The following is a 14,164-nucleotide window of genomic DNA, read 5'->3' as shown; positions in this document are numbered from 1 at the left end:
TCATTATCCTGCACCCCAAGTGTCAGCATGTCATTATCCTGTACCCCAAGTGTCAGCGTGTCATTATCCTGCACCCCAAGTGTCAGTGTATTATTTTTCTGTAAATAAACTTCATTCATATCTCTAAATCTATATTATTTTCCATTCTGTCGTGGCTTCTTGCTATGGAAACACTTCTAGCCGGTGGCATCTACATGACTGTGTTTATTGTACACGACGCTCTCCTCTAGACGTTAATTATAGTTCCCTCATTTCTGAATTCTAAATAAGAAAACTGCTGTCATAACCGTAAGCGGCGCGGTATGTGGGGGGGAGGGGGGGTACTTGTCATTATATGAGTAAACATGACGTTCCTGCACCGGAGTCTTTGTGGGGGCGTTCACGTCTACATGACGATCACATTCATATTGTGTCGCTGATGGTTCTGATTCCCATCTGAACATCTGGCTGTATATTTCGTGGACTCCGCACACTGGGTCACGTGTGAGCCCGGGGGAGGCTGCATTAGGCTTGGTGCTGTGCACTGCATTGATTTTGGTCTTGGGCTGCGATATAACAGGCAGGTGGTTGCTGATATTTACAGGGAACCAATAGCTCAGATTTTTGTAGCTCATAGAATCACATAGGCTCGAGGGGCGGCCACCAGCAACAATGAAACCTCTCCCATCTATCATTTTTATATTACAAAGTAATTGAACATTGGGGGCAAAAACATTTTCATTTTTCTCTGCACTATATGGAGTATCTAAGAGGGTTTATTGATGACACGATGTGGCGAATGGCTTCTGAAAATTATCGCAAATTTACAGAAAATAGCACTGAAATATAATCCCTAAGAGGATTGTGTAAACTGTTGTTAGACTGGATTATTCAGAGGGTATGTACACCTTTGACATGGATTTTTATTTTTATTTTAGCTATGTCTTTATGTACCTGGAGAGGTACAAGTTGCTCTATGTTGTTTGCTATTTTCTGCTTTGCTTATTTTTTTTTTTCAAAGCCTGCTTTTTTATATATATATATATATATATATATATATATATATATATATATATATATATATATATATATATATATCTGCTGGTGGAGCTGCAGGTTCTGAGCACAGTGGGCATTCCCTGTGAAGCTGCTCTTTGTCTATGTGCACCGTGATTATGGGGAAAAATATATATTTACCTATGTTTCTGTATACCTTGAGAGATACAGGTTGCCCTATGTTGTTGACTGATTTCTGCTTTTGCTTCTTTTATTTTCAAAACCTGCTTTCTGTGATATGCCTGCTTGTGGAGCTGCGGGTTCTGAGCACAGTGGGTGTTCTATGTGAATCTGCTCTTTCTTTAATTCACCATTTTCTTATTGCTCTAGCTTGTGTGCTTGTGTCTCCCCTCTCTGACATGGCTGTGCCAGCTATAATGTCTGTGAGAACATTCAGCTACGAAGTCTTTTAAGGGATATAACCTGCTATTTGTGAATAACTCTAGCATGCTTTGATCACAGAGGCCTCTACAGTGCTCAGGAGAAGTTTAGCAACAAGCAGGGAAGGATTACATGATTAAAGGATCAGACTACAGAAATCCGGCAGTTTGTAACCATGGAGACACACAGTTCTGCATAGGAGCTGTAAACACCATATAATAGGGAATTTGTAATCAAGTTGCTTAATTTTTTTTATCTTGGATACATTAAAGCAAATTTAAAAACAACTGGTTACAATGGTGTAGAAACCCTTTAAGTTTCATAACATTTTGATAATAGAGTTCAAACGTTATAATAAAGAAACTCTTCTCTTCTGTAAACTCCCCAGCGTCAAGCTGAAAAGTGATTGTACTCCTCAAAGCATGCGGGGCGGGGTGCCCACTGAAAGTAAAAGTCACCAATTGTTTTTTATGAGCGCCTACAATCCTCCAGGGCAGAGAGCTGTGCTGGACGTGGCTCTTGGCTTTATTGAAGTGGGTTCTGGTCATTCTTTATTATAATATAATAAGGCAAAGAAAACCCCTTTTACAATATTTCGATATCAGACACATACAGGAGGCATCAATTTTTGGAGATAAATAAATGTTTTTCCAAAAATGTTATGAAGAATTGCTGGAGAATTCCCAAGGTCGATCTGTGCCCAATTTCTCCAAATAAATTTGGTTCATCTTACTCCAGCAAGCTACATATTTAGACGGGCGTATGAAACAGCAGTCTCAATAAATCTCCTCCAGTTTGTGACTCTCTATATCTGCAACACCCGATCCATGAGTTTTTATTACCCCCCATATTTTTAATGGATTGTAAATCTATCTATCTATCTATCTATCTATCTATCTATCTATCTATCTATCTATCTATCTATCTATCTATCTATCTATCTATCTATCTATCTATCTATCTATCTATCTCTCTCATATCTGTCTGTCTGTCTGTCTATCTATCATAATTTAACCATCTGAATCCAGCCAGCAGTGTAAAGCATGGAGGGTTAACTTCTGGTTGCCATATATACATGTGAATACATTTTCTCATCTAAACTGGATACAGTATTGTACAGCTACCCTATATTATAGCTGTGAAGTGTAATAAACATTAATATGTGTTATTTTTCCCCCATAAAATATCAGTGAAAAGAAATAAAATCAGTGTAAATGTCCCTGGATATAGCCATGACAACCAGAATGAAAACCTCCATTATTTACACTGCAGGTTGCATTCAGAGAACTGGAAACGGTTCCAAATAGAAACCAGGTATATATTACAAAATAACTGGTGTCTATTTATAGGGATTGGGGCAGCTCGAAGCAAATAGGTGCCGGGTGCACTTACACGTGGCGTATTTGTCTTGTATTTTCGCAGCGTAGAAATCTGCAGCCGACAACTACAACCAATGCCGATTGGCTAAATATTCCACAACTCAGATCTCTCCAGGAATTGTGTGGCAGAATATTTTTGCCATAAGCATACATTGTAAAGTTTTCCATAGCGTCTGCTTACACTGTGAAAATACAAAGCAAGTACGCCACGTGTGAGCGCACCCTAATGGTGGACTGTTTGCACAAACAACACATTTCCCCTGTTGCGGCAACTGCAGGGAACATGAGGAATGGCCGGTCGTGTAATAAGTGGACGGGCTGTCTCCCCCAGAGTGATGGCGACTCTTTTCATAGCCGGGAGTTCCGCCATATTTGGCAACATTGCAACAAAGATCAGTGACCTTTGCAACAAATGTATCTAAATGATGTACAGCCCTCCTATTGATGCATGACCAGCCAATGTGGGTGCGTAGTGGGCGGAGCTTTGTGTACAACTAGTTAATTTGGTTATTTAATTGTTATTCGAGGCCTACATGATTACAGCTTCATTACCGGCGGAACGGTGAACCTATCGCATAACTGCAAATCCGTAGTCTGTGTGTTACTGGCTGGAATGTCGGACAGTATATTAATCAAGCGCAGAGTTTCCGATATACACGGCTGTAAATTAGTTCCACTGCGTTAAGCGGCATCCGTTGATATATTTGAGATTCATTTTTTTATTTTTTTTTGCGTGCAGTTATAAAATGATGATAATATACGACGCCGGGCCCCGGTCATCTGTTTATATTCTGCTGATTTAATTGAACCATATGAGACATTGTGTCAGTGCCAAGGAGCTCGTATATTTTATATTGTACGGCCAACTTTAAAGAACAGGAACGCGGCGGCCCCTCGCCATAAATTACAGGCCGAATGAAGGTTTTGCGCGGCACTTAATGTGGCATTTGTCCTGGGCGGCCTCTGACTAGCACCGGCCTGACTTCTGGCCAATTACTTCATGAAATGTTCAGCTGCCAGGAAGTGACACACTTTGGGTCAGTTCACACATGGCGTAAGTGCTGCAGTTTTCTGCAGCGAACATCCCAGGCGGAAAAATGCACCTTAGTTTGGTGCGGTTTTTCGCCCGGTATTCCCTGCGGCCCACAGGGCGAATACTCTGCGTGCTGTTATGCAGCGTATCACATTCAGACGTGGCGGAATTGCTGTTGAATTTCGCTGCGGACAGTCCGTTTTTTACATTTGTTTCTATACATTTGTAGGAAACTTCGTTCAGACTTTGCAGAAAATAACTGTACGGAAATCAGGCTGCGGTGCGGAATTTCCCCTCCCAGCATGCACATTATGTTTCGGAGAAGAAGCGGAATTTCACTGCCGATTTCAGCCTTTGCAATGCAAAAACTGAAATCTGTGTCAAGTCCGCTGTGATATCTGCAACGTCTGAATTACCTGTCAAATATGCAAATGTTGCTGCAAATTCGCAAAGTATCTGCAGCAACATTTCCAGCAGAAAAATTCTGCCAGGTCTGAACTCCGCCTTACTCCTTCCTCTACTCTTGACAGCTGACTTGGAGGCTGCTTTCTGTTCTTAAAGGGGAACACCCAGTTTTTATAAACAAAGTAACTTTCTTGTAATTTCTGGAGCTTTTAGGGGGGATTCACACGAGCGTGTATTCGGTCCGTGCGGGCCGCGTGGTTTTCACGCGGCACGCATGGACCAATACAAGTCTATGGGGCAGTACAGACAGTCCGTGCTTTTTGCGCAGCGTTTGTCTGCTGCGCAAAAAGCGCGACAGGTTCAATAACTCTGCGTATTTCGCGCATCACGCACCCATTGAAGTCAATCGGTGCGTGAAAATCACGCGCACCACACGGAAGCACTTCCGTGGGACGAGCGTGATTCGCGCAACAGCAGTGAAAAGGATGAATGAAAACAGAAAAGCACCACGTGCTTTTCTGTTTCCAAGCATCCAAACGGAGTGTCTTTGCGAGGAGCGAACCCCGACAACCGAGGCAAACTTCACCGGGTTCGGCCAAACTCGTTTTGGCCGAACCTGGCAAAAAAATTTCCGGTCCGCGACGTCGGGAGACATTCACTCTGCATGGTGCTGAAAGAGTTAAACTGTTTCAGCACCATGGACAGTGACTTGCGATCCCAAAATACATGAACCTGTAAAAAAAACCGAAGTTCTAACTTACCGATTACTCCTGTCTCCTTCCTGCAGTCCGACCTCCCGGGATGACACTTCAGTTCAAGTGACAGCTCCAGCCAATCACAGGCCAAGCACAGGCTGCAGCCAATCACAGGCTGCAGCGGTCACTTGGACTGCCGCGTCTTCCAGGGAGGTTGTGCCCGATGTCAAGAGAGGCGCGTCACCAAGGACGCGTCACCAAGGACGCGTCACCAAGGCAACGGCCGGGAAGTTCTCGGTAAGTAGGAACTTTATCTTTTTTTTTAACAGGTTTTTCGCTGTTGTGTTCGGCATTCACTGTCGAGGGTGCTGAAAGAGTTAGCTCTTTCAGCACCTTGGACAGTGACGGGCGTCGACAAGCCTCATCTCTATGATGCCGGCTGCGCGAAAATCACGCAGCCGCGCATCAGACACGCATGACACACGCAGCTGTCAAATGGTTTTTGCGCTCGCAAAACGCTGCGTTGTTTGCGCGCGCAAAAACGCAACGCTCGTGTGAATCTACCCTTAGGTTGTTGACTTGTAGTGGCGAGTCACAGTATTGCAACGTGCTCAGATTGAAGTGAAGGCTGTAATACCGTGAACCGCGGCTACAAGTCTGCCCGCGATTCACAGCACGTAAGGAATGAAGGGGAAGCGGCTCTCATATGAGAGTTTCGGCCCATTCAAATCAGCTGATCGGCGGGGGTCCCGGGAGTCGGACCCCAACCGATCAGATATTGATGGCTTATCCTGAGGATTGACCATCAATTTTGACTAAAAACCCCTTTAACTCACAACTATAATTATTTCTTTCTCCTGTCATATTTTTCTCTCTCTCTCTCTCTCTCTTTCTTTCTTTTTCTTTCTTTCTTTTTTCTCTTTCTTATTTTCGTTTCCTTTTTCTTTCTTTTTTTTTTTCTTCTGTTACTTTTTTTTCTTTTTAATTCTTTCTTTGTTTCTCTCTCTTTTTCTCTGTCTTGCTCATGTTCTCTAACTCTTTGTTTTTTCTTTCTTGATCTCTTTTTTCCCTTTTGCATTCCCTTTGTCTTTTCTTCTGGCACGCTCTCACTTTCCTTCTTGCACTCTCAATCTCTCCCTGTTATCTTTACTGTTCTCACTCTATATTTTGTATTACTGACTCTCTCGGAGTACTCCTCTTGCTCTCTGTCTCTCTCTATAAGGGCTTATTCAGATGAACGGGATATACGTCCGTTCACCGCGCGTGATTTTCACGCGCGTTGCACGGACCTATATTAGTCTATGGGGCCGTGCAGGCAGTTGCGTGATTTTTCCGCAGCGTGAGTCTGCTGCGAAAAGCTCACGACATGTCCGTTCTTTGTGCGTATTTCGCGCATCACGCACCCATTGAAGTCAATGGGTGCGTGAAAATCACGCGCACCACACGGAAGCACTTCCGTGGGACGTGCGTGATTCGCGCAACAGCTGTCAAACTATGAATGAAAACAGAAAAGCACCACATGCTTTTCTGTTTACAAACATCCAAACGGAGTGTCATAATGATGGCGGCTGCACGAAAATCACGCAACCGCGCATCATACGGGGCTGACACACAGAGCTGTTAATTGCCTTTTGCACACGCAAAACGCTGCATTTTTTGCGTGCGCAAAACGCACACGCTCGTGTGAATCCGGCCTGAGGGTCATATTATGAGTGCATTGTGTATGGAGCTGCCATAGAAGAACACAGAGACGCTCCTCCACCTCCGTATGACTCTAATTTCATTCAGCAACATATCTGACAGAAATAGAAATGATGGCTGCTCCATCGCATGCTGTATGTAGGGAGGTATAAGGAAGCAGGAGATGCCACGGCAGAAGACGACGGACCCCATTATAAGTCAGCGGGGCCCGTCAGGCAGCAGTGGTATCCCACTAATGCTCTATTCACTGCTACATCCTGGATATTGCCGACAGTCCCCATTGACTTATAATGGGGTCCATCATGTTCAATTTTGGGGGCCATCATTTTAATGGGGAAAAAAGAGTTGCAGATATTTTTCCTGTCAAATCTGACAGAACGTGTGACGGAGCCCCCGACGCAAATGTGCATAGAACCTTATTCTATCTGTAAAAATAAAGACAACGGCTGCCTGACGCCCCATTATAAATCAATGAGGGTAAAAAAAAGATTCCAACTGATCATGACCGATCCATCAAACGGATCATGACTGATCCTGACGGATCATAACAGATCTGTCCTATAAGTCATAGACCCTGATAAAATAGAAACCATGACACCAGCGTGATCCGAGCCTTATAAAACCCAACCCCACCACATGCCCTGAAAATAATCACCTGCGACGTTTGGAGCCTCCAGGGCAAATTCCATCAGAGTGGGTAATAGGAGTAGAACCGCACGCAGCGTTAATCTTCCCGACAAAATGACTGACAGACCCCATGGTAAGTCGTGTGACGGATCTGAGATACAACGCTGATGTGAACAGAGTCTGCTAGTTTCAGTTGAAATTGTTGCAAAAAGTAAATGAAATTTAAAGGTGCAGTCTAAATAAAACTGATACACTGTGTTACGCCTAGTCCGGGGCTGAGGGGGCGGGGCATGGCACAGGGATATAAATAACATTAAATAGAGAATCCGTGTGTCATGCTCCGCCCCCTCTGGTCCTGCATGTCTCAGTAGAAGACAATGTATCAGTTTTACCCGGAGTGTTACTTTATTACAGATCTCCTATAAATAAGTTTTCTAAAACATCAAGCAGAGGTGTTGTCTCCGATCAGTGGGATCCCCACCAGTCCCACCAGTCCCAAGAACGAGCTGGTCCCAGTCCTGTCGGGAGACCTGTAGAGTTTCTGTGGGTGATGAGTTTTGCTCCTTGAAGTGGTGATTATCATGTAGACAATGGATGTGAATCTTGTATCCCAGGACATTATAGCTTATAATTGACAGGCGCGGCTCCGCTAGGTTTTATTTGTCTGTATTTTTATAATAAATCTTATTATCTCATCGATTTTTCTGGCAAAATTCATCAACGCTGATATCAACCGCAACCTCCGATCTAGTGCCCGAGCCCAGAAACGGGAGATGAGTGTATATAATGAGTGTATATCAGAACTGCAGGCCTCCTGGAAAATAGGGAAGTGATAAGTGATAAGTATAGGCGTGAAGGATAATATTCATATATTGCAAAATCCCTTTAATCCGGCGTCCTATAATCCACAAAGTCTGATAACTCCGAAAAGCCTGATCCAGCAAAAGAAATGTCTAATTTACAAAGACTTGGAGCAGGAGCCTCATCTTCTCGATGGTTCTCGACCCTTACAAGTGACTTGTATCGTTTTTGTCCAGTAATTCCGAAATTCCAATAATCCAGCATTTATCATGTTAATGTCAAATTATAGAATTTCTTGTTTTTTTTTCGTTTGAGGCGATTCCTCTTATCCAGATATAAAGCGACATAAAGACCTTCTACCTGCAGCCTTTGATTTTCAGGCAAAAACAACTCCTGATTTTCAGACTTTTTTTTAACAACTCTCGTTTTTCGCAGCGTTTTTTACGGACGTTTTTGGAGCTGTTTTTCAATGGAGTCAATGAAAAACGCCTGCAAAAACATCCCAAGAAGTGACATGCACTTCTTTTGACGAGCCGTCATTTTACGTGCCGTATTTTGACAGTGACGCGTAAAATAAAGGCTCGTGGGAACAGAACATCGTAATTCCCAAACGCCCCAGAATCGCGTCTGAAACCACTGCGTGTGAACATACCCAAACTGCCTTGAGAACTCTCCTCCCATCTCTAAGGGTATGTTCACATGGCCTATTTTCGGAAGTTATTCGGGCCGTAAACGCTCGAAAAACGGTCGAAAAATCGGAAGCAGAACGCCTCCAAACATCTGCCCATTGATTTCAATGGGAAAAACGTCATTCTGTTCCAACGGGGTATTTTTTTACGCGGCCGTTTTGAAAAACGGCCGTGTAAAAAAACGGCCTTGAAAAAGAAGTGCGTGTCACTTCTTAGGACCTTTTTGGAGCCCCGAAAATCACATGTCTCAAAAAACTTCTGAGAATCAGAAGCTGTTTTCCCTTGAAAACAGCTCCGTATTTTTATACGTTTTTGAGTTTGTGTGTGAACATACCCTTATCGTTATCCGATCTCCCACAATGCACTGAACCTTTTTTGGCAGAGAACCACCATAGCTGTGAGTGCAGCTCTGGATGTGACTGGAGTATATAAAATTGTTACAGCACAATCACATGCAGATTTGAACCGTGAGGGTATGTTCACACACTAGACTAAGGCCGGGTTCACACAGAGTTTTTTGCAGGAGGAAAATTCTGCCTCAAAATTCCGTTTGGGATTTTGAGGCAGATTTTGACCTTCCTGCACGCCATTTGTCGAGATTTTCGCAGCGTTTTTCGCTCGCGCCCATTGAGTGCTACAGGCAAAAAACTCTGCGAAATACGCTTTCTCTGCCTCCCATTGATGTCAATGGGATGTCAGAGGCGTAACTGCGCGAACATAGGGCATGTCCCTTCTTTCTCCCGCGAGGCGGTTTAACCGCCTCCGCCTCCCATTGAAATCAATGGGAGGTATTGTCGGCCGGTTTTTGACGAGTTTTGCGGAGCGTTTTCCGTGCCCAAAAACTCGTCAAAATACTTGGTGTGAACAGGGCCTAAAAACGTCTGAAAATACGGAGCTGTTTTCAAGGTAAAACAGCTCCTGATTTTCAGAAGTTTTTTAAGCCACTCGCGATTTTTGCGGCGTTTTTCGTGGCGTTTTTTACGGCCATTTTTGGAGCTTTTTTCAATAGTCTATGAAAAACAGCTCCAAAAACGACCCAAGAAGTGTCCTGCACTTCTTTTTCGCGGCCGTTTTTTTTACGCTGCCGTTTTTTTTACAGGACAGTTTTTTTATGCGGCCGTTTTTCAAAACGACCCATCGGAACAGAATGCCGTTTTTCCCATTGATTTTAATGGGCAGGTGTTCCAGGCGTTCTGCTTCCGATTTTTCGGCCGTTTTTCGGGCGTTTACGGCCCCAATAACTGCCGAAAATAGGTTGTGTGAACATACCCTGAGGTGTATAGGGTTTTTTGGTTTATTCTTGCTCTTTATATTTCATCCAATTTGACTACCAAGTGCAGGGCAGACGTTCAGCCTTGTGCATTTCTTCACATACTTGTCTCCTCTCCTCCTGTCATTCTGTCTATATTTCTCGTATTTTCGCCTTCGGTGTGACATTTATACCTAGACAAGGTCCGCAGCCTTTGTCATCCTCCATGCAATGAGATTTTTACTTTCTAAATGCAGTAAATCTGTGACCGCTAAATTCTGAACGTCCAGCACGCAATTCTCCAGGACCCCACAGCCGGATTATAGCATTGAGTACTTGGTGATTAGAATCCTGAATTTTCTGAATTGCTGCAGCAGAATCCCTCTGTTAGGAGTGTCCAATAATTCAGAAAATCTGATAGTCCGGCATCACGCGCATATACAGAACTGGAACATTGGAGTTTGGCTGTCTGGGAAAATGTACAATAAACTGGGAGTATGTACAGTATGGAAGTGGTCGCCAACCCCTGACTCTACAGCTGTGGTCTGAAACTACAACTCCCAGCATGTTGTGAGTTGTAGTTTTGCCACAGATGGAGCGCCACAGGTTGGAGGCCATTGGTGTTTGGATTAATCAGTCTTCTGCTGTCAATTCTGATAATTGTAGACGTGCCTTTTATTTCTGAACTGTACTTCACCTTCATCTCTTCCCTTTATTTCAGCCCCTTCGCTTTCACTGGATACTTGACAATGCAGCGTCAGTTAATGTTGGGCAGCCCACAGCAGTGTCTTGATCACTGTTTGCTGTCTTGGTGAGTGCTCCATATCCTTAGAATAATTTACTTTCCTTATTCCGACACTAATGTTAGATGCCCACTGTAGTTTACAACTTTGCAAAAACTCTAGAAGGAGTAACAATGACTTTCTAGTGCCCAAAGAAGAATTCTTTCAAGTCCAAAGACTCTTAAGCCTAGTTCAGACTGAGTTTTTTTGGTGCAGTTTTTGACGCGGAAACTGCACCAAAAAACGTCCCAAACAGCCTCCCATTGATTTCAATGAGAGGTGGAGGCTTTTTTCCAAGCGGGAAAAAACGCTTGTTAGAAAAAGTATCATGCCCTTTTTTCAGGCGTCTCTGCCTCTGCCTCCCATTGACATCAATGGGAGGCAGAGAAATCGGTTCTTACTGCATTTTTTGCCCACGGCTCTTAATGGCCGCGGCCGAAAAAGTCGCAAAAAATGCGGCAAAGAGAGTGCAGGCAGGTCGGAATCTGCCCCAAAATTCCTGAAGGAATTTTGAGGGAGATTTTTCCACCTGCAAAAAAACTCAGTGTGAACAGGACCTTAGAAATGACATAATTACTTCTACAGATAGTGGAGACAGTGAATACTTTATGTAAGCCGTGGTTTATAGGTATCCTATGATGTTAAGGAGACCATGCATGGCTGGGTCCCGGTACATGGCGGCAGAGCCAAGTGGAAGGATCATTGAGTTTGCCCATAAATTCCAATGTTTTTGCCTTGATAATGAACTTCTAGTCATTGGGGCCACCAGTAGGGAAGATGATCATAATTCTATAGATGGCCATAAACAAGCTACTATTGGTCTTCCATTTCTTGTATTTTCCAGATTTAAATGCATGATTACAGATGTAGCCATCTTTATCTTGACTCTGATAACTTGCTGCAACGTGATATCACACAACAAAAGCCATTGAAAAAGTCACGTTAAAGTTTCTTTCCACTTTGTATTTAATGTGTTAAAAGTCAAGATAAAGACGGCTACATCTGTATATCTGTGACCAGCTGCCCATTATTGGCCACAACACAACTTTTAGTGTCCTGGTAACTTTACTGATGTCTGGGCTGATCAGTTCTTTAATAAAATGTTATATATTTATACAATGGCCAATTATAACATCCAGGTTTTAAGGCTTCTTACCTAGAGTTGGTTTTAGATCCTAAATCATAACACCTAGTTCTTAAAGGGGCACTGTCACTAGTTTAGTAATCTCCTAGCTGATCTAATGGGTGCTGTCACACTGATAATTCTAGTGAAAATTGTGTCCCAAAAAGTTTATTATTTTAGAAGTTATGAGCTTTTTTTCTAAATATGCAAATGAGGCTATACTAGACAAGTGGGCGGTAACACCAGCGATTCTCCTGAGGTGGAGCTCCTCCCAGCCTCTGACGCTGTCCAATCCGCATGAAGCTGCTTCACACAGTGTAAGAGACTGAGGCTGGAGGGAAGGGGGAGCACTTCAAATAGCCATATCTTGGGCTGTGGACCACCTAGAACAGCGGTTCATATGAAAGAGGAGATTCTAATCATGAATTGGGTACCAGGATCGCAGTTCTAGCTGAGACACAACCAGAGATATCACCAGTTGAAAACACAGTCGGGAATGGAAACTGTATACTATATGATCACGCTGTGTTGCTGGGCAGGGAAGGGGGAGAAGCTGTATGCTGATTGGACAGCGTCATTACAGAAAACATTACACCGCCCAGAGTGAAAAGAAAGAACCACCTCCCATTTGGCAAGTATGGCCAAATTAGCATATTTGGAAAAATGCTCATAACTTTGCATCGTAGCATTTATTAGATTAGTCAGGAGATAGGGAATTAATAAACTAGTGACAGATCCTCTTTAAATTCATGCACAAATATTGAGGGGAACGTTTTCTTGCAGATTCTTCATTGACAATTGCTCCTCATGTTCCAGTCTTAGACCCCATGCACACGACCGTAGAATTTGTCCGTAATTGCCGGCCGTAATTACGGTCCGTAATTGTGGACCGTAATTACGGCCTGCAATTACAGACCAATTCACTTCTATTGACCACGGACACCTTCCTGTAAATATACGGGAAGGTGTCCGGGCCGTAGAAAGCCTCTGCAAAAGATAGGACATGTCCTGCTTTTGCTTTTTACGGACCGTGCTCCCATACTTTGTATGGGAGCATGGGCCAAAAATATGGGCGGCTGTTCGTGGCCGCCAGCGGCCAGCCGTGCCCGTAATCGTGGACCGTGATGATGGGCACGGCTGTGTGCATGAGGCCTTATAAATGAGTTTAGTAGATTAGCCCCTGTTCACATCTGCGTCGGATGCATCTGCCTTTGTCGCCCAAACAGAATCCATTAAAGTCCATGGGTTTAGTCGGGCGACGTTGATATCCATCATGTGACAGATCCAGAGCTTACGTTTTTCTTGTTATTCTGTTCATTTGACGGAACAGACTATTAAAAATTGTAGTGCAGATGTGAACAGAGGCTTAGTAAAGTACAAGTAAATAATTAAATATGAAAGTTTATGAAACCCTATAAAGACCATGTTTATAGTAACCCTTTATGGAGACGATTCTGGTAGGTTGGACTGTGTTGTCTTCAGTGAACTGACTAAGCTAGTCATGACTGGTTACCTGAGTCCATGAATATGTAGAGTTTCATGAAGTGACTCCAAGATCATTTTGCTTTTGGTAAACAGACCCAATGAGCTAGTAATGGCTACGGTCAACTCACTCAATGACCATCTAGAGCAGTGTTTCTCAATGTTCCTAGAAAGTACCCCCTACTTAAAGGGGTTTTCCCATGAGGGACGTTTATGACATATCCATAGGATATGTCAGATAGATGCGGGTCCCACCTCGGGGACCTGCACCAATCTCTAGAACGGGCCCCTAAACCCCATTCTACCTCTTTGCGTGTTGGCTGATTTCCGACCATGAAAGTGAAAACAGCGTAACTCGCTGAGCTACTCTTCTTTTGTAAGCCCCATACAACTGAATGGTATTTACGGGAACAGCGTACCTCGCATGCTACGCTGCTTCCATAACTGCTATTCACTACTATGGGAGTCACGCAAACAGCCTAGCACAGCGAGCTAGGCTGTTTTTGTAACTCCCGACCATAAAGTCAGGAAGTGGCTGGGACACAGTGATAGCAGATAAAGCTAGAACGGGGTTTAGGGGGCCCCATTCTAGAGATAGGTGCGGGACCCAGAGGTGGGACCCGCATCTATTCGACATTTATGACATATCCGGTAGATATTTGATAAATGTCCCGCATGGGAAAACCCCTTCAAACAAATTCCATCAAAGTACCCCCAAAGCGAGCATAGTTCTAGTACCTCCCACTCAAACAAATTACAACAACGTACCCCCAAGGCTATGA

The 14,164-nt window shown here is 43.7% G+C and overlaps 1 protein-coding gene across 4 annotated transcripts in view; it reads left to right on the top strand.

Moving 5' to 3' along the window:
* The window catches only part of PCDH11X (protocadherin 11 X-linked), a 1,026,455-nt gene that overhangs the window by 187,688 nt on the left and 824,603 nt on the right, over nt 1-14,164 (top strand). Inside the window, exon 4 of one of the 4 annotated variants that reach the window (XM_075836604.1) lies at nt 10,717-10,806. The exons of the other annotated variants lie outside the window; for them this stretch is intronic. Coding sequence (XP_075692719.1) covers nt 10,717-10,788 — 72 coding nt within the window. The 3' untranslated portion in view covers nt 10,789-10,806. The remainder of the gene's footprint in view (nt 1-10,716; nt 10,807-14,164) is intronic. 4 annotated transcript variants of the gene reach the window in all.

The sequence above is a fragment of the Rhinoderma darwinii genome, chromosome 8 (genome assembly GCF_050947455.1).
Source record: "Rhinoderma darwinii isolate aRhiDar2 chromosome 8, aRhiDar2.hap1, whole genome shotgun sequence".
Lineage (NCBI taxonomy): Eukaryota > Metazoa > Chordata > Amphibia > Anura > Rhinodermatidae > Rhinoderma > Rhinoderma darwinii.
This window is presented reverse-complemented; position numbering and strand designations above follow the sequence as displayed.